The sequence below is a fragment of the Strigops habroptila genome, chromosome 1 (assembly GCF_004027225.2).
Source record: "Strigops habroptila isolate Jane chromosome 1, bStrHab1.2.pri, whole genome shotgun sequence".
Taxonomy (NCBI): domain Eukaryota; kingdom Metazoa; phylum Chordata; class Aves; order Psittaciformes; family Psittacidae; genus Strigops; species Strigops habroptila.
This window is the reverse complement of record NC_044277.2, coordinates 142,476,895-142,504,349: the sequence shown is the minus strand read 5'-3', so window position 1 is coordinate 142,504,349 and position 27,455 is coordinate 142,476,895. Positions and strand designations below refer to the sequence as shown.

The 27,455-nt window shown below is 44.7% G+C and overlaps 1 protein-coding gene across 1 annotated transcript; it reads left to right on the top strand.

Moving 5' to 3' along the window:
• The first annotated feature begins 1,152 nt into the window (after positions 1 to 1,152).
• Positions 1,153 to 26,895, top strand: CDCP1 (CUB domain containing protein 1). Its single transcript, XM_030487312.1, has 9 exons — positions 1,153 to 1,322; positions 13,500 to 13,703; positions 15,027 to 15,380; positions 16,697 to 17,065; positions 19,477 to 19,704; positions 20,444 to 20,824; positions 21,471 to 21,836; positions 23,068 to 23,149; positions 24,360 to 26,895. Exons 1-9 carry the CDS (start codon positions 1,247 to 1,249, stop codon positions 24,805 to 24,807), a joined length of 2,508 nt encoding a protein of 835 aa, XP_030343172.1. The 5' UTR covers positions 1,153 to 1,246; the 3' UTR covers positions 24,808 to 26,895.
• The last annotated feature ends 560 nt before the right edge of the window (positions 26,896 to 27,455 follow it).

Sequence of the window (27,455 nt, the reverse complement as noted above, 5' to 3'; positions counted from 1 at the left end):
AAGCTTGGTTTTAAATCAGTAAAAGGTCTTGCACTTCTTGACATCATTTTGACTTTTCTCCTTCTTTGAACGTGAATATTCCTGTGTACATTTCTGTAATAGCCATGTGCTGTTGTGGGCTAGTGTAACAGTACTGGGTTTTATCAGGATATTGCCAGAGAAACAAATGCTTCAAAGCAACTCCATTGAATTACTAGAAAATGAGCTGTCTGATGTTAGAAAGGCATTTGCTCACCTGGCAAACACCTGCTCCTGACTATGTCACAATGGTTTCTGTTCAGGTTTTCATTGCAAAGTTCCCAAACATTCAACAAGCAGGATACAAAATGCTGTTCACTGGGAGGAACCTACTTCTGTGTGAAACGTGGCGCTTTCAGAGAATCCCAGACTGGTTTGGGTTGGAAAGGACCTTAAGATCATCCAGTTCCAACCCCCTGCCATGGGCAGGGACACCTCACACTAGAGCAGGTTGCTCCAAGCCCCGTCCAACCTGGCCTTGAGCACTGCCAGGGGTGGAGCAGCCACAGCTTCTCTGGGCACCCTGTGCCAGCGCCTCAGCACCCCACTTATAGAAACGTTCTTACTATATCTAATCTGAATCTCCTCTCATTTAGTTTAAACCATTAGTCCTTGTCCTACTGCTACAGAATGTACTAAAAAGCCTGTCCCCATCTTTATTATAAGCCCTTTTAAGTACTGAAAGGCCACAATAAGGTCTCCTCACCACCTATGCATGGCTAGATGAGCCTGCACATCAGCTCAGAGATGCTTTTGCAGGCAAGGTGCGCCTTACCCAACATCGGTAACAGATGGGACACTCAGCAGGGTGCGAGGGGACCTCGCTGCCCAAAACTTCAACCCCCTTTTGTTGGGAGTTAATAACATTGGAAATGGGCAGGGGAAAACGTTAGACTGAGGTGTAAAGCAGAAACAACACTCCGCAGCAGCGACAGCAGCTCTCCCATTGACTGCTGCCCGCACCCCGCCAAGCCGGGTCCATCCTCCCGCCGGGGCGGAGGCAGCGGCCGGGACGGGACGGGACGGGACGGGACGGGACGGGACGGGACGGGACGAGCCGGAAGCGGGAGCCGAGCCGAGCCGAGCCGAGCCAAGCGCCGCCGCCCGGGAGGAAGAGGAGGGGCTTCACCTGCCCGTCCCGCCCCGCGCCAGGTGCGAGGTGGAGCAGGAAGCGGCGGCGGCGCCCGAGGGACCCGCGCCCGCCTCGGCGCCGGGCCCATGCGGGGAGATGGCGGCGGGCCGGGCGCTGGCCGCGCTCCTGGCCGCGCTGCTCGCCGCCTCGGCGCAGCTCCTGCAGCGGGAAGGTAGGCATGGGGCGGCGGGGGCACCCCTCACCCCCGCGAGCCCGGCGGGGCTGCCCGGGCAGGGGGGGGCTAAGGGAGGGGAAGCGGGACAGTCGGCTCCGTGATGCTCACATGTAGCCCCCGGTGGGAGCGGGTCGTGTCTCTCCGGTGCAGGCGGGCGGGGTGGCCCCGGACACCCCGTGTCCTGCCCGCGGTGGAAGTTGACGGTCCCGGTTCCAGGAAGCGTCGGGCCGGGCGCTCCGGCATCCCCCAAACATCGTCGGTATAGGGACACCCGGTCCCAGCACCTTTCGTTTGGGCATTCCGGCCACTTTGGCCTTGAGATAAACTCTAACAGGACGAGTGGTTTGATGTCTACATTCTCTCGTGGTGGAGGATTAATTATGGAAGTAAACTTCACAAAGTCCTTTTCCCTGGATGCTTTAATTCTCTGTAAGGAACGGGAGCTTGCAGGATCATGCTCTGTGCTGAACCATGCAGTCACATAAGCTGTTAAGCGAATAGAATACTGTTCTTTCTATAGTACTTACATAGAGCAATGGATGATTTGTACGTGCAGGGACACAGAATGGCTTGTCTGCCCAGCTGGGTCACGTAGTTCAATGGGAGGCTGCTGCTCACTACCAGCTCCATGTTTCTTGAAGTTCCGGGATGCTTGATGCAATCCCATGTATGTAACCTATGAATAATTTCCTTAAATCCTGTCTGCGACCCCAAAAGAATTCCAGTTATGAACACAGAGACAGTGCGTGGGGTTTGCCTTGATTTCCGAAGTGGCTTGATTGCAAAAAAAAGGGCTCATCCTCAAATCTAAACAGTTTGGTTTAGAATATTAGAATCACAGAATGGTTTGGGTTGGAAAAGACCTTAAGATCATCCAGTTCCAGCCCCCTGCCATGGGCAGGGACACCTCACACTAGACCATGTCACCCAAGGGTCTGTAGCTATTAGTTCTGTTAAGCTCTCTTGAAGTATGAGTTCTTCTATCCAAATAACTACCAAGTCATTAGCAGTGACTATGAATAACCTGATGTGAAACTCGTGCCTTTTTAGCGCTGCTGTTACCTTTAACTGCACCGTTTATGCTGAAGTATGGCTCACAGCCATTGTTATTGTAAATAATACAGCCTAAACGTTGACTGTAAAATTAGACAGTGATGAGGTTTAAGTTTAAGGCTGTGTAGTCTTATTTGCTTTTAATGTATTGCCTGTGAGTAGAGTGAACGGCAGTTATTTGCTTCTCTAAGCCACTTCAAAGGAAGAAGAAAGACTATTATGCTGTAGTTAATTGTGTGTTGCTTTCAAAGAAAACAAACCCTAGATGGGTCAGCGCTAGAAGGAGAGGAGCTATGCTTTCCAAAGGTCTTGTGGTGTTGAAGCAGCAAGTGAAAAAACCATCAGCTGCATAATTTTTCATACATAGAATCATAGAATCAACTGGTTTAGAAAAGACCTTTAAGCTCATCCAGTCCAACCGTTTCCCAGCACTGCCAAGGCCACCACTAACCCATGGCACTGAGGGCCTCGGCTACACGGGGTGTGAACACTTGCAGGGACGGTGACTCCAGCACTGCCCTGGGCAGCCTGTTCCAATGCCTGAGCACCCTCTGGGGAAGGAATTGTTCCTCATCTCCAGTCTAAACCTCCCCTGGTGCAGCTTGAGGCCATTTCCTCTTGTGCTGTCACTTGTTCCTTGGGAACTTGTTACTTATGAGCCCATGCCTTTGATTTTTGCTTATTGTTATCATCTGCTCCTATTTCTTTTTCCCCCTCTCTCTTGTTTAAAACATCCAAACAAATTATACGTTCATGTTGGTGTAAAAAATAAAAGTTTATACCTGCTTTATGCAAGGTTGAGCCCGCACCATTGGTTTGGTTGGGTGCAGTGCTGAGCGGGGTGCCAGCTGCGTGGTGGTGGTGGGTGCAGGTTGTGTCCTTTGAGAGCTGAGCAAGTCTCCTTTGCGTGTGATTGTAATAGCTCTTGATGGGAAGGTGCAGGAAATGGAAGAAAAATGGTGAGTCTGACAAAAAACTTACGTTAGTCTATCCTTATTGTGCAAATCATCCCAACAAATGAGATGTCTGTGGTCTGGGGCTTTCTCAGCTTAATCTAGAGGAAGCAGGGAGCTCCCCAACTACTGACCTTGCCCTGAGGCAAACCATGAAGTTGGTCTGTAAAGCAAAGTTAGTAACAGTGGAGTTGCACAAAGTGCCACTGGTGGACCCAGTGGTTTGCTGTCACTGATGGTGGTCCCTCCTTCAGTCCGTTCCTTTCCAGCTGCATGCTTCTGCTCACTGCACAAGCACATCTCCTGCACAAGCACCACTACTCCTGTGTGCTGGGTCCTCTATCATCCTATCAAACTCAGTGCCTTTCCTCCTTTTCGTGGACTCCTAGCCCCACAAAAAAAAGATGGCTCAATCTCGGCTGGTTTAGTGACATGAGTTGGTAGGCTGAAGGTTGTGATGGTGTTAGTGGGACCGGGGAGTGTTTGCTGGCAGATCTCATGTGCCTGGCGTGTGCTTCCTCTCAGTGGGAGTTGCTTTTGTTATTGCACAACCAAAACTGTCGTTGGAACACTTCCCTGGGCAAAGGTTTGTCCTGAAAACCCAAGGTAGTAGTTTTTAAGGAGTTTCCTTTGCCTGGTGCTGATGTTGGTGCTGGCTCTGCTGTTGCTGCCATTTGACTGCAGGTTGAAGCCATCCGCCTGTCAGTGAGGCCAGGTTTAGGTGTGCAGAACCACACACAAGGTGGGTATAAGTCACAGATGCCTCTTCTTGGGGTCTGGTGATGCTCTGGTGAGACAGGTACAAATCTTGATGATCCTATCTTTAAAGCTGTCTCTTGTCATCTTCACGAAGTAATTTCTTCTCTCACTGTCTCCCTCCACCTTTTCCCAGCAGGTACAGTATTATGGTGGTGTTCTTTGTCCTGTAGGGATGTGTGGGTCAAGCATGGCTGGTCACACTGTCTTCAGAGGGTTTACTTCAGATGCAACTGTATGCATAACTTATCAAATGAAACCCTGGTTAATTTATAGGTGGAAAACTACAGAAGTATTTGGTGTGATAGCTGTGCATGGATGTGTGAATGAAGTATTGCATATCTGACCTTTGAAAATATGTTTCCCAACTAAATCATGTTTTGTTGAAGCACTGATAATTAAGTTATTCAGATTTTTATGATGTCTATGCAACATAAATACTTCAGATTTAAAATATCCTTATGTGATAAAATCTGCATGTGTTTTTTGGGGGTTTGTCTTTAAAATGTCATTGTTATAATAAATGAATCTGCAGATAATGCTACGTTCCTTCTTGCTTTACCCTCCAGTTAACCTTTTCTTGGCAACTGACTGATTTGAGTCAGTGTCCACACATAAAGATGCTTCTTTTAATAAAATAAAAAACCCTAAGCTGTTAGCAGGGTCTTTCTGCTGTTCTGACAGAATATAAATAACCGTCTTGTTTGTGCTCCTCTGACAGTCGGTGGAAGCTCGATTATTTCCATTTTGGATTGCCGTTTGCTCACTCGATGGAGACGTCTCCTTTTAAGACCACAACTAATGTGCATGAGTATTTTATTGTACTTTTTTTTTTTTTTGCTTGCCTCATGCCATTATCAGTCTGGAGTGCCCAGTTTTTACTCTCTAGAAAATACTGTGTTTATAGTAAATGACTTACTCTGTCTCAGTTCCGGTGCTACTACCTTACATTTTCCACCATAAAATACACTTTTTTCCTCAATGCCAGGTTTTTGTGGGTTTGAGATGTTTGTTTGTAACAGATGAGATTTGTGCGTGTTTTTCATTTGTTGGTCTGTCTTTAATAAGTCTAAAGGATGTAGAGGTAATGTGAAGGCCACATTTTTAATAATTTTTATAATTTATAAACCTTTGCCCAACTGGGAGAAGTCTGAAGATGTTACTTTAACAAAGCACTTCCAGCAGTTTCTGAGACATCGGCTGTCTCACTGATGCTGCTCCAGTATCTCTGTCAAACCTCAGCCCTGGAGTAGATAACCCACTGCAGCAGGGGTTGATTTGTTGGAGCCAAACCATTAACCAGTTCCCATAGAGCACTTGGTGACTTTTGGTACTCTCTTAGTAGGATTCAGGCGATAGAGCCTGGTCACCATCCCTCAACTCGAAAACTTCTGTAATCTGTGGGTGATATGACTACACAGATTCCTCTTGCTCAACATCTGCTTGTGAAGGACAGGGCATGAAGGAAAGGATGTGGGTTGTGCTGTGCTTAGTAAACTGTTGGTTGCTGGCTGTTTTTTCAGAGTGAAATCTGGTGGGTTTGCTGGTGACAGAGGTGAGGGTTTGCTGCCTGTAGCTGAACCTGTCCAGTGCAGATAGCATTGATGTGATCTGGAAGACCTTCAGGCAGAGCCAGCTGAAGAATTGTGCTGTAATGTCTAGGAGATGTGAATTTTGCATGTGTTAGTACAGTCTAGCCTTGCTTCTGAGTGCTCAGGCTGCCAGTGCTGTTGGAAAACAGATTTCTGTTTTGTTTCGGTTTTTTTTAACCTATCTCCTATAATGGGGAGAAGTCTCACCTTTGCCTGTTTTGTTGGACACCCTTTAACAACCATCCACCCTCAAGCGTGCCATGGGAGAGCCTACTTCGAGCTGTGCCTGGTTTCTTGGGGAACAAGGTGAACGTAGTTACTCACTGTCAGAGCAAACTATTATGTTGAGAGGTATGATAATGACGGCATTTTGGAGTTGTTCCTGGATTTTCTGGGTCTGTGGACAAAGCTGAGAGATTAGTGTATGGGGACAGCAGGCAGAGGGGTGAAAAGGGATGATCTGGAGTTCCTCAGGAGTGAGAGACGATCTGAAGTTCCTCAGGAGTGAGAAACAAAGAGCTGTGGGCAGGATGTTTAGCATGGGAGGGACCCCTGATTGTGAAATGCGCTTTTCCACCTAGGTTAACCAGAGCCAAAACTGAAGAGCTGCTCAGACATGCTCTAAGATGATGGCTTCTCACTGGCTTACATCAAGGTAGGGATAAACTGGGCAAGCAAACACAGCTTGCAGACAGCATTCGCTGAGTTCTGCATCTCACTGCCACAGAAGCAGCAGAACTTCATATCTGTAAAATAATAATTAAGAAAAGGCAGCTCAGAGGCAACATCCTCCTTTCGGTAATTACAGCTAAGCTTGCCAAATCGCCGTGTCTGGTTTTCCCACTCTTGGTGAAAAAGCTTCTTTTAAAAATCTCTTTTACACAAGTGTGTGTCTTGATAATCTTCAAAAAAGGTTCTAAAGTACTCATTTTTTCTGAAGTTTTTTAAAATCGGAAGGTACTTTATTCCTGTCAGGCATTGCAAATTCATGAATGAACAGCTTTTGAGTGAGCATCCTTGTTGGCCTGGAGTACTGAGACACCTTCTCTGGTGAATTGTGCTGGGATGGCTTGTAACATCACTACCCCAGCAGCGTCCACCCTTCCTCCCTGATGAGGAGGAGAATGGGATGTGTGACATCTCACCTGCTCCACATCCCCATCCCTTATCCCATCAGTGAAGATTAGTGGGTTGTACTGTGGTGGCTGAGGAATGGATGTTCTCCCCCAGGTGCCCTCTCTTGAGATGTGGGTGCTAACCCTGGCATATCACTGCCATATCATATCATTGGCAGCATCTACCTCTAAGTGTTTACAAGCTTTGAAGCTTTAATTTTCCGGGTGATTCCCTGAAACAATCCTTTTGCAAAACACAGACCTCACATCCCAAGCAAGCGTGGTACTGGAAGACCAAGTCCAAGCATAAGGGCGTCACTGAGCAATGCAGAGAGTAGTTAGTTTACATTTTAAATGTAAACAGAAAACATGTTTGCTTTGTAGGGTCCAACAGGATTTCAGCAGCTTGCAGCAAGCAGGGCTGGCTGTAATTTGTGGTTGTGCTTGTGATCTCTGCTGCTCACAGCACCGTTTAGTAGGGGAAAGTATGAATGGTGTATAGGTCCCTGACTGACTTTGCTAAGGGCTAAGGCAGTTACCTGGATGGGCCTTGTAGGTGGAAGTGGTGGAGGGGATGATGCTTGGGCAATCAGGTGCTGTAGAGAAACTGTAGAGTTGGACTCAATGTGATAAATAAAAATGCAGTAAGGCAGGTACAAACAGCTTGAGGCAGCAAAGCAGGTAGATGTTTACTCATTTAAGTATTCTTTGACCTGTTGGCAAATTTAAGTCAGCTGTGCAGTGAATTGTGTTGGAGGTGGTGGGGAAATGGTTGATAAGGAGCAGGTCTCTTAGCTGAGCCATTGGGGCTGAGACACTGGGATGTGGGAGCTGGAGCCCACGATTCCCATCATGCAGGAGACTGCCTTGAGGTCCCCTCACTAGGCAAAGGGTGTTTTGGATTAATTGCTCTGAATGTGTCCTGCTAATGCTGGCGTCTCCTGTACCTAGACCATCCATTAGATCAGAGAGAGGAATTGGTGTGGCTTGAAATGGAAATCAGTTAACTTATGCCTTGGTTACTGTGTGGCTATAGAACCATAGAGCAGTTTGGGTTGGAAGGGACCTTCAAAGCTCATCCAGTCCAACCCCCTGCAATGAGCAGGGACATCTTCAGCTAGATCAGGTTGCCCAGACCCACATCCAGCCTGGCCTGGAATGTCTCCAGGGATGGGGCATCCACCACCTCTGTGGGCAACCTGTGCCAGTGTTTAACCACCCTCACTATACAGAATTTCTTCCTCACACCCAGCCTGAATCTCCCTCTTTTAGTTTAAAACCATCACCCCTCTAGCTAAGTTGAACCCCTTGCTTCCCAACACCTTGCCATGACCCTTGCAGTAGATTATGTGTGGTGGAACAACCTCAGCAGGCTACGAGCATGCATGTGGGCCAGCATCCCTGCAAAGGGTGCAGAAGGGCTGCTGAGCTTTCCAGGAGAGCCTACCAAGCTGTAGAGCAAACAGCACCGCAGTGCAATCCCGGTACCAAGGCGATGGCATGAAGCACTGTGGTGGCCAAGCCTGTTCTCTGGAGAGGTGTGTTGGTTGTATGGGTTCAGATCCCCCTCGGGCAGAACAGGGGTTTGGATCCAGGTACTTCATATCCGGAGTGAGTGTTGCCACTACTCGTCCTCTGCAGCAAACCCGTCTCCTCCAGCTCCTCTGGCTTGTGAGTGGTGCCTGAGTCAGCCTCATCCAACTGGTTTGCATTAAAAATGGCTCAAGTGGAACAAGCCCACGATTGAACCGGACTGAGCAAAACAACAGTTATTTTGGGAAAGGTAACATCTGGGATTTTCCTGTTGGTGGCTCTTGTGGGCTTTGGTTCCTCGGGCTGTCCAGTGAAGTCACATGAAACAATCCATAGATCCTTATGGATAAATTGCTGCAATAAAATGCAACCCTCTAGCTAAAACTAGTTGGACGCCATTCTAACTCCTGCTCTGTTTAGCAAGGCACTGTACATAGCTATAAAAATTGCTGTCCTGCTAAGTCCTTCCCTTGTATGTACATATGCACATGCTGTATGAGTGCCACTTGCTCTACTACTCTTCTACATTGCACCCTTCTTTTGTACAGGAAAAAATGTCTCTTTGACATTTATATATACATATTAAAAAATATCAGGAGATTAGTGTCAGGTGCAACAACAGTAGATAAATTTAGACTCAGCTCTCCGGGGTAATGCTACTTGTTTTGCGCTATGCAGTTTGTTTCTAACTCAAGTTGGAGAGCTCTGAGCCATGAAATTGATGTTAGGTTTGGAGGAAAAACATCATACAACTGAGAAAAAGCTAGCCAAGGTGTGTTTGCAGAGAGAGGTGTGTTACTCTAGTGATAAAGGGATGCTGTGGTGAGACAGCTGCCGTGAAGGCAGTCTGAAATAAGAATGAGCAGTAGTGAAATCCAGTTGCAGCAAAGAAAATGCAGCCCGAGATGAGGGCAGTTGAAGAAATAGCCATGGGAGACTGCAAAACTCCAATTGCTTAGAGGAAAAAAATTAGGGTGAGATGAGATGCCTATGCCAGCTCGTGAACCAGCTCAGGACTGGAGGCTTCACCTCTGACATCTTCTGGTCCAATGATTCCATTGTGTAGACAGAGACTAGATCCGGCTTGGCAATTCTTCCTCTTGCTGGTTTGGATATCCTGTGTGTCATCCCTGTGCAGCATTGATGAGGCATGGAAATGCCTCCTTTACAAGAAACGTGTGCAGTTACTGGTAATCCTAATAAAAAGGCAGGCAGTGGGAATCACAGACAAAGGCACATTAGTGTGAGTCACAAAGACTCACTCATGTTTATAAAAGTTCTGCAATAGCGGTGCTTTTAAAGTATGCTCTGTGTGTCTGTAGTTTGGGGGGTTTAGCCCATTTAGCCATTTACTTTTAGTGACTTTGGGATCACTGGATATACTTTCTGCATTCTTTTCTATTTTTCCTATGCAGATGGGATTTGATAGTCTAATGTAGTTTAGCACATCCCCAGCAGCTGGTTGCTGTTGACATTACAGCACTGTGCTCTTATTTCTTGGCCAAAATTACTCTCTATGTAGTTTCATCTTAGCAAGCTGTTTCTTTATGCAGTAATCTAGCTTGGTGTCTGTCCTGGTCGGGGCTTCTGACAGATAGCTTTGATGAGCTTAATTTGGTGTGTATCTGCACCCTTGTTGCCTACTGGGATGCTGATACATTGATCATTGAAGTAGTTCTGTGATTTTAGAATCCCAGACTGGGAAGGACCTTAAAGCTCATCCAGTTCCAATCCCCTGCCATGGGCAGGGACACCTCACACTAGAGCAGGTTGCTCCAAGCCCCTGTGTCCAACCTGGCCTTGAACACTGCCAGGGATGGGGCAGCCACAGCTTCTCTGGGCACCCTGTGCCAGCGCCTCAGCACCCTCCCAGGGAAGAACTTCTTCCTTATATCCAACCTGAACTTCCCCTCTTTCAGTTTGACCCCATCACCCATTGTCCTATTGCTACAGTCCCTGATGAAGAGGACTGCCTGATTGAACAGGCAGGTCCTGTTTTGGAAAGCTGAGGCATGAGGCCAGTAGTAATCAGTAATACTGAGCTGACAAGGATTTGATCTTCCTGCAGGGAAGCAAATGGCTACGTGGTTATGAAGTCGGGAGGAGGAAGGGGTAGCAAAAAACCCAGGCAGCAGAAGTAAGGTGTTTCAAGAGCTGAGGAAGATGATGCTTTGTTTTTTCCATTGTAGGGAGGCTTTGCTTCTTTCAAAACGCCATTCAAAACACGGAAAATCTCTGCTCCTTGGTTTCAGCTCAGGGCGTGTATTTGTTTTGGTCTAAAGCTAGTCACGTGCTTAAGGTTATGCTTAAACTTAATCCTCATGACTAAAAATGGTATCGGAGCCATGCGCGAGCAGTTGTGGCTGCCCCATCCCTGGCAGTGTTCAAGGCCAGGTTGGACAGAGGGGCTTGGAGCAACCTGCTCTAGTGTGAGGTGTCCCTGCCCATGGCAGGGGGTTGGAGCTGGATGAGCTTTAAGTTCCTTTCCAACCCAAACCAGTCTGTGATTTGCTTCAGAAGCACTGACTGTTATTTGTGTTTCTCTGTCCTGCCAATTTGGCCATATGGTTGTGCTATCTCGGGGATGGGACAAGGAATAGTGATAACTGTTTGACGAGAAAGCAAGGAGCAGACTTTTCAGCAATACTTACAAACTGTAGACGAGTATAGCAATTACTTTATGCAAGAAAGAAGTCTCTTTTGTGTGTAGTTATTAATTATTGGTATTAGGCTTCAGAACACTTCATGACACTAACATCAGAAAAATTACAACCATTGTGGTCAAAGGGTATTTTGTGCACTAAGTATGATAAATAAAAAGCCTGAAAGAACCCCACAAATGACAAGTGGTATGGAAAACCAAACTCTGGGCTAGGCTAGGAGCAGTTGTTTCACTTGCTCTTCAGGAAACTTCTTCCTCCCAAAGGAGGAGAGGAGCAGCCCTGGCTTCGCTTTGCTCTCTTCTTTTCACCACCCTGCAGATGTTGTCCCTGCAATTATCCCCTTGTGTGCTTAGAAGGCCATTGCACAAGGCAGGTCCTGGCCTGTATGGTCATCTTCTTCTGTTGTTTATTTTTCCTCAGGGAAACCCCATATTGGAAATCTCTGCCCAAGCATTCATAAGGCAGAAACATAGATGCTGGGTAGTGCCAGCATTGGAAAAGGAAAGAGAATTCAGTGTTAGGCTCTCAGGTCAGAGGACTTTCCTGTCACTTAAAAGCTGGAGGAAACTTACTTGGTGATCAGGTTCTCACTAATGGTATTAGAGGGTTAGTAAATTCATTGTTAACAAGTATGTATAGAAATTTGGCAAGCCTCATGGCGTGTGAGGTGTTTCATTTAAAGCCTTTGATACTAGAGACAAATACGTAAGGCAGTTTCGACGACTTGCTAAGTCTTTCAACTCCAAGATTGTATAGAAAAGCCAGAAAGGTTGGAAAAATGCTCAAGACCAACAAAACTCAACTAAACGCACGATGGGGTAACTCTCTCCTGCCCTACTCCCCCTACTGGGGAGGTTTTTGATGCCTGGTGTTTGCAAACCTGAAGCTGCAGTGTTCCCAGTGGCACACTGGGAAGGATGGTGGGGTGGCTGCGGGTCTCTGGTGTGCTCATGCAAGAGTTCTGCTGATCAAGGGTTCCTCTGTGTGCTCAGCCCTGCTGCTCACAGCTCTCACTAGGTGAAACCCCAAGTCTTTGGCCAGCATCCTTACCACCACTGTAGCTGTAGCAGCTTGGACCAGGCTGGATGTTTAGGTGCTGAAAGGGTGCGGAACAGTCAGGCAGAGCCTGGGGCACCCTGCAGATGTGTATTTCCAATCCAGCTGTTCTGTGCCTTCCTGGCAATGGGAATGGCTTCAGGGGTGCTGCACTGCTGCATTTTCTAAGGTAAATATCTTTTTATTTGGGTTAATGAACAAGAGGATTCCCAACCTGGTGTATGGGCAGACCTTGGTCATGCAGCCCTGTGTGATGTTCTGCTCAAGGAATAGACCTTTATGAGCAGAACTTGGGGTACCCTTATTTCTTGATATCTTTTTATATATATATATATATATAAAAAATATTACATATATATATATGTAATTTTTTTTTTACCATAAACACTAAAAGCACAAGTGCTGTAGACAGACTTTGACCTGGGGCTGGGGTATGGTTGACTTCAATGCAAACTTTACTTGCTTCAGCCAGGGCTGGGCTTAATCTTTGCTAAGCATCAAACTGATGCTAGTAACTTTTCTAGCCATCTTGAATGTGCAGTCAGTGCTCCTTTGTGTCTTCTATCATGTGTATATTTTTAGAAGACAGACAGAATTGGTCCATTTGTTGATAAATCACTACCCATAAAAGAAGATTATTCAACATGCAGTTGATTCTGTGGCTCCAGTATTTCCTGTGAGAGCTTCTCCTGCGTTTGGTAGTGCTTGGGGATGGGTTGAAATCTGTGAAGACTGCTGAGGATTCAATGTATTCCCCAAAAGGCAATGGTCATGTCAGGGATGGAGAGGAGGTATCCAAGCACACATGGTCCATCCCAGGCCACAGATACCTTCCACGGGGCATTGCATGGACATCTTGTACCTTTAGGGAATGAGCTATAAAAGGTGGGGAGATGGGAGAGGGCCGTAACCACATGTATAAATGTCTGTTGGGATGTGCTTTTGGTATTGCTGGGATACCTCATCTGGTCAACTGTAATTGTTGAGGTATACCCAGAGATTCACCTGTGCCATCATGTGCAATTGAAGCTGAGGCTTGCATTATCGTTTGGCTGCTGATAAACTTCCTGAACTGAGTCATGACTTCATGGGTGCCTTCAGAAATGAAGCCGGCTCTATGATGGGCATAATAGACTGAAAACCAAAATCAAGACAACAGAAATTTGAAAGGAGTAGCTGAACTACTTTATAAATGTGAAATAAATAACCTTGGTGAAGGTAAAGTGGAGCAGAACTGGTCCTACACAAATTCCGTGTATACTTCTCTGGGTGCATGAAGCGTGCTGAACTGGAAGAGGTGAGGCATTTTCTGTCAGTCGAGCACCAGAGAGTTCTGAGAACACGGATGCAACTATTCCTTCTGATAGTGTGACATCTGTGGGGGTGTGTGGAGAGGCTGGTGATACCCATATGTGCCAGTAACAAAACACCTCTATTTGTTTTTCCTTCCTAGCATCCTTTACGATCTCTCTTCGTACAGAGGACAATGTCACGGTTACGATTAAACCGAGACCCAGTGTTTCAAAAAGCTGTCAGATTCGTGTTAAAAAAGTCATCAGGTCTGAACTCAAGATAAAGCCTGGGGACAACATGACTTTTACCTTCACTTGTAGTACTCCAGAGAAGTATTTTGTCATGGAAATTGAGAAGAATATTGGTAAGATCCAGGTTTTTAATTCCCACCACCCCCCCCCCCATGGTAATTTTCTTCCAGTAAAACCACATACCTTTGTTTCCTGTTACTGTATTAAGGTATCCCCTGTAACCTTGGAAAGAAGAAACCTCTGAACACTGATAAACAACCTTACAGCTGGCAGCATTAATGTTAACTTGACTGTTTCAGGAACTGTTACATGATTGTTGCATCCGTTCCTGCTGCCTTCCCTTTTCCCGCAATTTGTAAACCCATTAAAGAATCTTTTTTTCTTCTCAAAAGCCTCTGAGCACTTCTAATGATATATTACCCACATTATTTGTTGAACAGCTTGATTGTGCCTATAGGGGCAGCAGAAGCATTGAAGACATGCACGTGTTTCCTTATATTTAATGAACATTATTGAAGTCAAGAAACTGAAAAACTGGAAGTGTTGTAACTAAAGCTTCCTTTGTGCTGAATGTCATCCCTGGTGTATGCGTGTTAATGTACTTTTTAATAGCATGAACACGTGCTATTTCTCAACGAGGTCCCAAACTTCATTGGGCATTCAGTCTTTGGTAACATCTTTTTTGTTTCTGGGGAGGTGTTCAGGGATAGTTCTCTTCACATTTTGGAGTTTTATTCATATGATTAATGCAAATAATAATATTCACAATATTTCATGATGTATTTGAAAGATGCACTTGTGGTATTTCTTCTTTTAACTTAGCACCTAGACATAGGTTGAAGTGTACTTATTTTTAGTGTCCAGCTTGAAATACCAATAATTTGGATTTTTCAGAGACAAGTTTTCTAAGTTCTCCCCAGAATCCTGCAGTGGCCATTGTCATTCATCACCTCTGCAAAATCTGAGGCCCAGGTTGTTCATCAGGGCACCAAGGAAATGAAGATACAGCTCATAGCAAGCAGTGGAAAATTTAAAGATGAATGATTTGCCAGGGAGAGATGGGATAAAATTGTTTCTCTAGATCCATGATTTCCAGCTCTCCTGACATTGTGTTTTTCTCTTTTGCCCATTCGGCACTCTACCCTGTTCACTAAATACCTTCTAAATTCTTCAGCAAACAAGGCAGGAGTACTAGAGACAATGAATCCCTTCGATTAGTCAGCCTGAGTAAAGCAGGTTTATCCTGTCTACTCTAGGACTCCTATTTAGAGACAGCATGTGACCGTAGAATCACAGAATATAGGAGTGTCTTTTAGTGCGTGTCAAAGAGAAGAGCAACCTAAACTTACAAAAATAGCAATGAAAGGGAAACTAAAATTCCTATTTACTTGAATGCTTTCCAGCATGTATCATGGCTGTTCTCTCTCTGCATTTAGACTGTGTGTCAGGCCCGTGTCCCTTTGGAGATGTTCACCTTTACCCACCGGGACTACCTCGGCTTAACAGGACTTTCATCTGGGATGTGAAGGCGAGCACAAAGGCTGGACTTGAACTGAAATTTACCCCGTGGCTGAAGCAGATTGAGCCAGGAGAGACGTGTCCGGATTTCCACAGCTACAACATCAACAGCTGTATCGATAAGGCCACGGTCAACATTGGCACCTTCTGCAGGAATGGCTCCGTGTCTCGCGTCAAGCTGCTGGGAGGAGTTATCATGTCTCTGCACCTCCCATGGGACTCACCTCTCACCACCTCGGGCTTCAACATAGCTAACAGGGCATCCATAAAACGTAAGTAATGTTTCCTCACTGTGCACATTGCAGCACAATTCTTTAAACTTTTCTTCTCAGGTAACTTTTTGGTGCCGCTATCTATAACTCCCACTTCATCTTTTTCTGAAAGCTGTTGTTGTATGGGTTTTAGTTCAGTAGCTGGTGCTCTTCTGGGGTCAAAATATCTTAGTTTGATCAGTTGATAAGTATTAAAACTGTCACATTGCTGCTTTTGGCGCATATTATTAATTATTGATCTCTTTAAACTTCCTAAAACTTAAATGTACCTGCTCTGTTGGTTTTGTGTTTGCAGCTAGGTGAGACTAGATAGCATAATTAGAATGAGCCAACAGAGTTATCTGCTAGTTGCAGTGTGTAATTGGGTTTGATTATGTTTAAATAAAGCTATATAACTTCTTGAGCTTCAAACCAATGCCTTTCTTCAGGAGAGGAAGGTGGGAAAAGGGGAAGCAGTGCCTGGAAGACACACGAGGCTGCTTAAATACAACTATCTGTTTCAACCTGCACAGCAACATAAAATATTGTGTAACAATCTTCTTAAAATACCTAGAATATTATATAGCGATCAATCACTGGGTTACTTTCTGATCTCATGACAAACCCTCTCTGGGAGGTGTTCTTGCTCTGTACTTGAATTATGCAGTTCTTGCTATCAGTTACAAAAGGAACCTGGTCCAGGTTCGAGCTTGCAGAACATGAGTTTTTGTAACTCCTGGCATTGCTCACAGTTGCACATCATTGCTGGAGTCCTAGAGCAGGACTGTAATCTCTGTGTACCCAACTTCACACTGCCAAAAAGTCATCCAAGCATAAAGTGTCTTACACAGCCTTCATGGTTCACATTTGTGTTTCATCATGCGTATTTGAGGCTCTTCACTGGTGTGCTCTTGTTAGATCTGGGAGGCTTTTGGACAGAGAGCTCTGTGCTGGTATAAAAGCTCACATCTTTTGTTTCCTAAAACCCAGTGAAGCAGAAGCAGTTGTCAGGTGGCATGTTTGATCTTGCAAAGCCAGGAGCAGAAGTAGGAACTGGGGTCTTTCCAAAGAATAAAGGCTTGTCTGTCCACGTGCTTGAAAGGTGAACCCACTAAACTGAAAACAGAGCATTAATATATCCCTTACCTTTCCTGTAATTAAAGACAAAAGCATTAACTGGAGTATATGTTTTAGTCTGAAGGTTTTGTAATAACCTAACCTGTAGCTGAAGTGGATGATCTCACTGTCAAAATACTCTGCTGCTGGGCTGCTAGATATGCCAGTGTGTCTTCATTAATTGGAACTTGTTTTGTATGGTTTCCCTCACCCCATTTTAGGGTTATGCATTATTGAATCCATTTTGAAGGAGGAGTCTTCAATCACCCTGATGTCCCCAAACTACCCACGGGGCTTTCCAGAAGATGAACTCATGACATGGCAGTTCATGCTTCCTTCGAACATGAGAGCAAGCGTGTTTTTCCACAACTATAGCCTCTCCAACTGCGAAAGGAAAGAGGAGAGGGTGGAGTATTACATCCCTGGCTCCCCCAGCAACCCAGAGGTGTTCAAGCTGAGCGACAGCCAGCCTGCCAATATCGCTGGCAGCTTCAACCTGTCCCTGCAGGGCTGTGATCAGGATGCTCAGAACCCAGGCATCCTCCACTTGCTCTTCCAAGTCGTCATTCAGCACCCACAGGTCAATGAGAGTAAGTACCTGGCCTGCCTCTTCCATTGCTTTTGCCTACAGACAGCTGGGCTGAGCACCACAAGAAAGAGAAATACTGGTGTTTTTGGGTAATGTTTCTTGAACTTTGAACCCTCCTTGAGTTTAAGGAGGTGGGTTGCCAAGCGATGCTGAAGTGTTTTACCACTCTGGGTACCACTGGCCATGGTTACAGCAAGGCAAACAGTGATGCTGAGATTTGCAATGGAGTATAAAGCTCCACTGTAGATTTTACACTGTAACTTGCAAAGGAGATTCCTTTTCCAGCACCTGCATCGTGCAACTGAAAAATGCCTATAACACCTGGGGTATCAGGTCTTGCACGTTGTATAGACAGAGCTAAGCACTGGCTAGCTTTTCCTTGTGACCGTGTTCCCTCTGAGGGCCTGATCTAGCTATTGGGCAACGACCATAAGTGCTTGATAGGAGTTTTCCAGGCTCACATGTCGCTGCCTGTTCTCCAGTAGAGAAACCAAATTCAAGCTTATTCAACAGTTTTATTTTCAGACATAAGATTCAACATTTTAAAGACCATACTTATAATGTGAGCCCAGATTTCTGTTCTGGACATAAGCAGTTGTACTCAGCAAGGGGAAACCTGATGTCATGGTAGGTAGGAAGATCTGTAGCACGAACTGGTGAAAAGAGAAATGCAAAATTGTCTCCATAATACTAATGGCATCAATATGTGTTTCCTTCCTTCCTTCCTTTCCTTTCCTTCCTTTCCTTCCTTTCTCCAAATCACACTGGACATGGAAGTTGTAAGATACTCCACTAATAGTATCTCCTACATATCTGGATGTTCTTTAGGTTTTTGCTGCTTGTTCCTACATTAAAATTTTACTTTTTTCCTGTTTTCTTGCTCCAAATTCAGACTGGCTTAACACAATGACTTGTAATACCAGAGCATTTACCTAAAAACTGAAATAAAAGGCCTGGCTAGGTAGTGAACTATGGAGTTAGTGATTTATCATCTGGCTTCTTAGCTCTGACCTCAGCTCATAGTGGAGGTTAACAATCAAGGCACACTCACTGCAGAGGAGCAGGTAAAGGAAAGCCCACACTCTGGACTCACTGCAGCAGGAGCTACTCAGAGGCTTTCTAGGGAATTTTAAAGGGAATACAGTTTAAATGGCCTGTATGTTGAAGTCACAGATCCAGAAAGGGTCTATAGCATCTCACCACTGTAATCCTCCACTCTGTCTCTGTCAGGTCTGGCTGCACTCATGAACAGCAAGTACTCCTAAAATTGTTGTTAACCAGATCATGTTTACTCACATTTATTGTGTGCTGCAGCTTGGAAGCTAGGCAGAGTGAAAACATTGTATTCAGTTAATCAGCTTTATCTCCCTTCTACTTTTGGAAAGCAAAGATGAATTTTAATATGCTTATGGCCAGCAGACAAGATTATAATAACCTAAAAAATGAAAATCAGGTTGTCATTTATAGAAATGACAAATTGGAAATGCAAGTAATAAATTTCTTGTATTTAAGAGACAACAGTGGTTTCTCTAGGGATTTTGTAGGATTTCATCTCTGATTTGGTAGTCACAAAGATTCACGTTCAGCCCTCAGGACAGTATTGAAATTTTGATTAAAATAAGCCATCTGCAGTGTGCGAGTTAAACATGGCTCTTATTAAAAATGCATTGGTATCTGCATATTCTCAAAGCTTCCCAAACATTTGAGTATTACACAGCTGTCTGTGGTGCTTGTCATTAAATGGGCGAAAATACAGCTCTCTCCAGTTGAAATAACTTCTTGATCTAACCCTCTCTGTGTTTAGCTGCTATGAAATGTACTGAAGAATCAGAAACCTTGTGGTAGAAATCCTAGGTTCTGTGCTTGCATGTGCCAGTGACTTGGAGAATTCAGTCTGACCTCTTGCCTAACCCTTCAAAAGAGGGTAGATTTAGATTAGGTATAAGGAAGAAGTTCTTCCCTGTGAGGGTGCTGAGGCGCTGGCACAGGGTGCCCAGAGAAGCTGTGGCTGCCCCGTCCCTGGCAGTGTTCAACGCCAGGCTGGACAGGGCTTGGAGCAACCTGTCCTAGTGTGAGGTGTCCCTGTCCATGGCAGGGGGTTGGAACTGGATGAGCTTTAAGGTCTTTTCCAATCCAAACGGTTCTATGATTCAAAAGGAGATAGCATATGTCTTACTCTTTTGTAGCTGGAAGGTCATAGGAAAATGGGGTTTGTGTGTGGAAAGGCCTTTAATTTGAAGAGCTATATGATGCTGCCTGAGTTCATACGACACTGATGGAAAGAAGTTAGTAATGTTTTCTTAGCTGATATAGAAACAGCCGCTTGTCTAATGCAGGGAGAAGAGCTGGAGGACGTTCTGCTCTGTGCCACGCTTCTTGCCAGTAATAGTTCTGGGATGTTTTTCTTTGCAGATGTCACCCATTTGGTCGACCTGAGCAAGGAGTGGAACACGACTGTGACAATACACTTTGAAGGGTGGCCCATCCGGACTCCACTCATGTCTGAACCAATATGCCTCATCTGTAAGGATTCTCGCACCTGTGACCGCACATTGACATTAGTGTCTGGTGCCATCTACAAGATCTCCTTTCTGTGCAAGGACTTGTCCCAGCTGAGGATCACAGCTGAAAAAGGCATAAGTATGACAGAAGTGGCTTAATGTTGTTTCCTAGAGAAGTATTTTTGCATGCTTTTCCCCAAGGGTTGCCCAGACCTCTCTCATTTGGATTTTAAATAAGAGTGTGGTTGGAAACCAGGCGTTGGCCAGCTGGGAGATGAATATAATGAATCTAGAGATGATCTTGTTGTTCACTACATCATTCTGCCTTTAAAAATAGAAACTGCATGGCCATTCCTAGATGGAAAAGGACAGAAGTCACCTAAGAATTTTCTTAGGAAACTGCAAAATATGGAAACAGAGAAGCAGAGCCATAACTCTGCCCATGAAAATGCAGGACCAAGGTGGCCATCCGGAATGCATCTTGTGCTGCTTGCATGTCCGCTTTATGTAGAACTTCCCAAATGCTTTCAACTACCATTAGGGAAAGAGTTTTCTAATATATGTCTGGACTTTGGTTCGACTGCAACAGTGTCCCAGTCAGCAAGTGATACAGCAAAAGTAGCATCTTGAGTGAGGGATTTTGAGTGTGTGTCTGTTGAGTTGTTTGGTGTCCTGCACGCTTTGAAGGAAAGCTCTTTAATACAAATGATACATGTTTGGGTAATATTTTCTCAGGTAGATGCTTATCTGTGTTTCTAACACAAAACTGACAGTACTTTCAGTGTGTGTGTACTCTGGTACACAGGAAATCTTGCTTTTTCCAGATATTTCCTATGCAAGAAAAATACAACCCCTGGGACTTGTTTTTGTGGTTGCAGGCTGTGTCAATCTTCAATGGTGTCAGAGGAAGATCTATTCCCTTTCGGTGCCCAAGGCTATCACCCAGCTGCCAATTCGACTGTATAAGTTTATTTGGAAGCTCTTGGCTCCTGATCTGATCAACATAGAAATTACATCTCCGTCCTTGAAACTTCAGCAACACGTCCCAGAGCAGAGGTGCAACAGGAGCTACAGTTACAGCATTGTCAGTGCCACCCCAGAGACCGAGTTGAATGTTGGTGTATTCTGTCCTGGTGGATCCATTGAAAAGATTCAGATGAGGAATAATATCACCATATCTTTAAAAACATTTGGTAAAGAATTCCTCAATGAGTCTAACCATCAGGATCTGAAAATGTCTTTTGTGCCTCATATTAAAGGTAAGGTAGTGTTTTGGACTACTTGGCTGCACAGTGTTGGATGTCTCAATACGCTTATTAGAGCACATATGGGTAAATAGAAATAAGAGTTTAATTCTTTAGAGTTGAGTCCTGGAGCCATTGCTGGGATCAACCTTTATCTGAATCAGTGAGGTGGTTTATTCCTGGAAGGCGGAAGGAACTTTGTACTCCAGGTGGTGGATAGTTGGTTGTAGGAAATTCTCTGGATATAGCTGTGCTAATTGTGGTAATTACTGATGTGGGAGGGGGCAATAAGTGAGTTGTATTGCTGGTACTGAGGTGCAATTGATTGTATAGAATCACAGACTGGTTTGTGTTGGAAAGGACCTTAAGATCATCCAGTTCCAACCCTCTGCCATGGGCAGGGACACCTCACACTAAACCATGTCACCTAAGGCTCTGTCTGACACTAAACACTGCCAGGGATGGAGCATTCACCACTTCTCTGGGCACCCTGTGCCAGCACTTCACCACCCTCACAGGGAAGAACTTCTGCCTTAGATCTAACCTGAACTTCTCGTTTCAGTTTGAACCCGTCACCCCTTGTCCTATTGCTCCATGTCTTTCTTCTGTTGAGGACACCAGAACTAAGTTTTCATTCCTTTATTCTTTTCCTTTACTACAGATGAGTGCACTTTCACTGTGAGTCCAGATCCAAAAGCCAAAGTTTACTTGCAGACTCCCAACTGGCCTTATGGTCTCCCTCCTTATGTTTCCATATCCTGGTACGTCCTTGTGCCCAGCAAGCAAGTTGCCCGCCTTGGGTTCGCCAAGGACCGCATGGGCATTGTGTGTGAGACGGGCCGTGCCTATGTCAACATAAAGGAAGAGACACCAGGGGCAGAGGAGACCGTGCGCCGTGAGGATGAGCTACTGCCCCAGCCCCGAAATATGTATCACAACTTCTGGGTCAACGTCTCCAACTGTAAACCTGTGGAGAGGACGCAGCTGATCTTGCAGTTCCAAGTGACTTCTGCTGACAAGCAGATAGGTGAGTCCTCGGAGGCTGTGGTGGTTTGCTTTCTGCTTGTTTCCCGGCTTTCCCTTGGGGAAAGTAATGGATGCTGGTCCTCCTTGGGTGTGAGGTTCATGAGAGCTCTGCCTTTGGAGATCCCTGTCCCTGAGAAACCTGAGTTACAGCTGGGTACTTCTAGAAGCTGGGGAGGAAGGAAGAGTTTTATGTTTCTTTCTGTGGCGTTTGGTTTTGTTTTTAGGAGCTGGGGTATTGCAGGGCTTGGGGGAGTAAGACTAGATTTTATTTTATTTTTATTTAATTTAGCTTTTTTAATCGGAGATCACAGTCAAAATGTGTAAGATCAAATGATATTTTTCTCTCCCAGCATCACAGACCTGACTAATAACTTGGGATTTGCTTATGCAAACTTACTCGTGCAAGTGGTCTTCATGGTAGCAGTTCAATTAATCTCAGTGTTCACATGAGCAAGAAATCAGCCCTGGGTCAGGTCTGACCATTTAGTGGAGAGTATCCTGACTACTGTCAGCAAAATCTGCATTCTTGATGTCTTTCATGTCCCTGAAGCATCAATAGTTTTATAAAAAGGGGGGGTTAGCTGCATTTTTAGGGTAGGCTTTGCTTGTGTAAATTTTCTTCACGTGTATTTCCTCTTCACCTATGGGAGACTGCTATCTGTCGAAGTATTGGCTACACAGGCTAGAACTGAAACAGAATTAATGTATATTATTTTCCCTCTTTGGTAATGTATACTACCTGTAAAACACACAGCATTTTTCTTTGCTCGCACATGGACTTTCCTGATCAATTTTATGACTCCTGGAACACCCCAGGTCAACACAACTTGTGCGTTTCAGAGGAAAGGATGGCATTGAGGGGAGCTTGGTGAAATGTCGCTCTTTCCTCTGTTGAATCCCTCTGTCTCTCTGCGCTTTCTTCTCTTCCCTTATTCAGCTAGAGGCATGTGAGGTAAGTTTAGCAGCACATGAGCTGTGTTGAACTCTTGGAGTTGGGGTGGGTTGGTTGGGGTTTTTATTCGTGCTCTGCTGCTTGCAGCAGGAGTTTTGTCATTGTTTAGCCTCCAACCTCTTGGAAATAGCTTGTGTTGCCCCATGGTGAGCACGGCTGTGAAACTCCTGCTCTGCTTCCAGTTGAACTCCTGAGGAGGTTCCAACGCAGACAGCTTTTAGGAGAAAGCTGAATGTTTTCCCTCTCTTTCTCAGTGTCCTTGTACCTTGTCTGTTTGCAGACCTAGGAGTGATACTTGCTGTGGTGGCCGGGGCTGGAGTTCTCACAGCTATTGGACTGACTGTGTGCTGTGTTAAGAAGAAGTAAGTTCATAATTTGGCATGTGTCACTCAGCAGTTCCAGAGGCATTTTGGGAGAGCTGCTGGGCCATCTGTTCCACATGTTGTACATAACCCTTGAACAAGGGTCTGAAGAGTAATGTAGACAAGAGTGGTGGAAGTGGTGCAACTCCAGGAATGCTGCTTTACTCTAAATTGACTGACTTTGAGTAGAGCAGCAATCCTGGAGTCACATTTACTTCAACGCCCAGTGCATTGCCTATCTTGGCCTTAGCACAGGCTTCTGGCTGCACTGTAAGTAAGGCATTGGTTAGGCTTCATCAGCCGTTCCTGTGAAATGAAGTTGCGGTGAATGTGGCTGCTGTACATGTGACTCTAGGCAAGACTTCAAACAAGCTGTGATAAACTAGGAGCTATCTTTCATCTACACAACCTCCAGCAACTTCTGGAGTTTGCACGTCAAGTGAGAACATTTTTCTATGAGATGAGCCCTTGGGGAGAGAACTAGGTTGTGCAAAGCAAACGTGTAGCATTACTCATGCAAGCAGAGCCTGAAGTCATTGATAGCTTGGGGTTTCTGGTACACGTATGCTTAGTGCTGGCAGCGTGATGGGGTCCTGAAGCTATAGACCTGGAATGAATTTGTGCAGTATGATGACTAGACCAGTTATAAGGACACTTCTCTGCCACACAGAAAAGACTTTGCAAATACAGGCTTGAAGATCTTTGGTTCAGCCTTTGGTCTTTCCACTTTGGGAACAATCACTCCAGAAAGTGAAACCAAGAAGAGTTAATGCAACTTTCTTAGAGGACCCACTGTCTTACTCATCTTCAGTAATGCTCAGTCTTGTTTTGTGAGGATCTGATGGCCTCTAGATCCTGTCTGTGGACATTGGGAGACTCTTTACATGGCACAACTAGGACCGCCATGCTTGGAAGGCCATTGGAGTTCATCTTACAACTGTCAGGGTCAGCAAAGCAGCAGTTAGGTAACCAAACAGTGTAAGTTATTAAATACAATAATAACTATTATTAACAGTAAAGTTATTTTCTGCTCTGTTAAAAAAGCATGTCTAGACTCAAGGATTATTCTTCCTAAGATTTCAAGTAAAGCCTTCAATCCAGGTAGACTGGGCAGCTGGGATGAGTAAACAGAAGCTTTGTAATTCACTGATTTCACACTCACCATCCATGTGTTGTTCATGACATGTTAACGATTTCAACTCTCTAACAGGAAGAAGAAAAGCCAGGATCCCATGGTGGGAGTGTACAATCCTAACGTGAATACCCAGATGCCAGCAAAACAAGGCTTATTCACAAAAGGGAGGAAAAACAACGAATCTCATGTCTATGCAGTTATTGATGATGCTATGGTCTATGGGCACTTGCTGAAGGAATCCAATGGCTCAGTCAGTCCAGAAGTTGATGTGTACCGGCCTTTTGATGGACCCATTGGTAGCTTGCCACCTTCTCCACCTCCATTCTCCTTCAGAAAAGACACTAAATGCTCTTCTAACACCGAGGACCCTCCACCTCTGACATGCACGGACCATGACACTTACATGTTCACTCATCAGAAATCAGGGCAATCAGAGGACAATGGAGATACAAATGAAGAGAAGAATGGAGAAACCAGCACATACTTGCTGGAAGATAAGGAACAGGATGGTTCAGTGGAGTAATTTTACACTAGGTATAGCAGTTTCCTGTGGAAATCCAGGTGTAAGCGCAGGGGTCTAGGGAAGAAAAACTGAAGAGGAGTGTTGTTTTTAAAAGTGTGTTGATGTTGTTTTGTTTTTTGTGTGTGTGTATTCGGTTGTTGTTGTTTGTTTTTAAACTTCAGCTGTTGATAGCTTTCAGTTTTAGGGTGAACATCTATCAAACTCCAGACCAGTCGAGACACTCCAGGACTGCATGCGCTTCTGGTTGTGAAACGGGTGGCAAAGGTACGCTCCTGCTTTTTATTACAAAGAAAATGAATCCCTAACTGCCAGCTTAAAACTGTGGCAATTAATAAAGTGGGGAGAGTGTTTTGTCCAGTATTTTCCCTCTCTCACACGTCATTTGTTCCTGCGTGTTGGTTAGTGACTCTTGGAAGACATAGGCTACATCACTGTCTCAAGGCAGCTCCAGGTTGCACGCATCTAAGCAAAGGAGGTGACACTGTCATTTGCACCTCTTGCTGCTTGAAAATTCATCATGTTTAGTGTGCAGGTGGCTATGTACGTGTAGTGAAAGACTGTGTATGCCACCTGGAAGAGCTCCGTGTGTGTAAGTAAGTGTGAATGTTGAGCTTGGGCTCTTCTAGTTCAGAAGTACAGTTATGGATTTTCTCTCATTTCCAGCTGATTTTGTTATACTTGTTTAGCCTACACCAAAGCGTGTTTCCAGCAGGTGGTTTCTCTGAAATGCAAAGAATGGGAGTGAAGCCGTAAGGAAAGCCTAGATTGTTTAATTAGGGATTTTTTAATCAGTCTGGATTTAACAACTATGTTGAAATGATGGTGGGAACAGCTCTTGATTTCTTGTGGGACTTACACTTAGGTTGTCTAGCTGCCTTTGACAAGAACCTCTTGAACTCAGGTAAACCACAGGTCTCATTTGTAACTGCTGTACTTGGCATGCCACTCATGTTTCTGTGCCTTTTAAAACTTGAGGGTCACATCTTTGTGCAGAGGATTACGGGTACGTGGATAAAGTTGCCTTTTACATAGAGGCACCTGGCTTGTCCAGCTGTGCAGTTCCTGAGGATGTTTGCCATTCTGCATACAGCACTAGACCCAACCTGAGAATTTCTCTCCAGATGTCTTCTTGTGACTGTTTCTTGCCTAGTGATACACAGAGGTGCCATAAAACTTTTAGTGTTGCATGCAGTAATGTTAAACATATAATAATGTCTAAAATGAAAACGTCCTTACTAGATACCTTACTGTTTACATGTTTTACAATGTGGATTTCTTCCTGTGTTAACTATGCTGGCATTGCAAATTGCCTATTTATTTGGTCAATGTGTGTATTTTACATGTATACTGTTAGACTGCTTGGACCACTGTAACATTCAGTATAATGTTGTATCTGGCTCAGTTTTCTGTAGCATATAGGAAACCATGTGCCAGCTAAAAGTGCCTTTTAATTGTTTCATGTATTTTCATGCTTATGTTTATCATTTTAAATAGAGAAATATGTATTCCTAAATCTCTGGCTAGTCACTGGGAATCACGTATTTCAAAGTGTACTGGGTCATTTTAATGTCATTTGAGAACTGAAAAAGAGATTTCTGCAATATTGGTGTCTGTTTTTCTCAGGTAACTGAATTGCCACAGTGCATTTTGATCAGAGTAGTCCAGTTGTGCATTCGTCTGCTCAATGTTTCTCACTTTTATTGAAAAGGACTAAGTCTATAAGAGAAATTCAGGGCTGTCTCATCCCTTTGGCTCGGTTTCTGCAGTTGCTTAGATGGACACGTTCCTTCTAACCAACAGAAGAAAACATAATGGAGGTCAGGCTTGGGTTCACAACATCTTCATCTTTGAAGGAAGAACATGATGCTTGTTGACTGGTGGTTTTATTTGTTCTATTTTAACTCATCATCCGGTATGGCAGTATGAACCTTAGTTTACAGTTGTTTCCAGTCTAAGGTTGACTTTCACTGTGCTTATTTTTGGTATGTTTAGAGCAAGAGTTCAGGCACAAATCCCAGTTTGCTTTTCATTAAGTTGTGAGTTAGGTTTATTTTTAATAAATAAAACACAACGATACTACCAGCTGGAGTAACTAGTGCATGTCTTGTGTGTGTGTGTAAACTCAGCCTCGAATATTTTGATGTCTGACTGTTGGTAGCTACACCATCGACGATAGAAATGGGGTTGTTTGCTGAGATAAGATACTGCTGACTGTGTGTGTCCTTTTTCTCCCATGGCCAGTGACCTGCTATGAATTGACATTTTTAGAGGCACGTGTTTAGATCACTGGGGAGAGGGGTTTTAAGATAGTTGAAGCTTTCATTTAAAGATAAATGCTTCAGCGGCTTCTTGGCAGGGTCACGATGCTGGTCGTTCATTCAACTGACACATACAATTGAAGCCCAAATTAATTTCTTTTCAGGGATAATAGCATAAAGGTGTATTTTATGATCAGTCCTTCAGCCCAAGAGAGACCCTTATGAAAGTATGTGAAGTCCTTTTTTGTTCATACCACAGCATGTCATGCCCAGTATAGAAACTGGGGAGGGTTGTCCAGGAGCCACCGATGGCTGCTTGGGACAGGCTGAGTATCAGTCAGTGGGTGGTGAGCAGTTGTGTTGTGCATCACTTGTCTGTCTTGGGTTTTA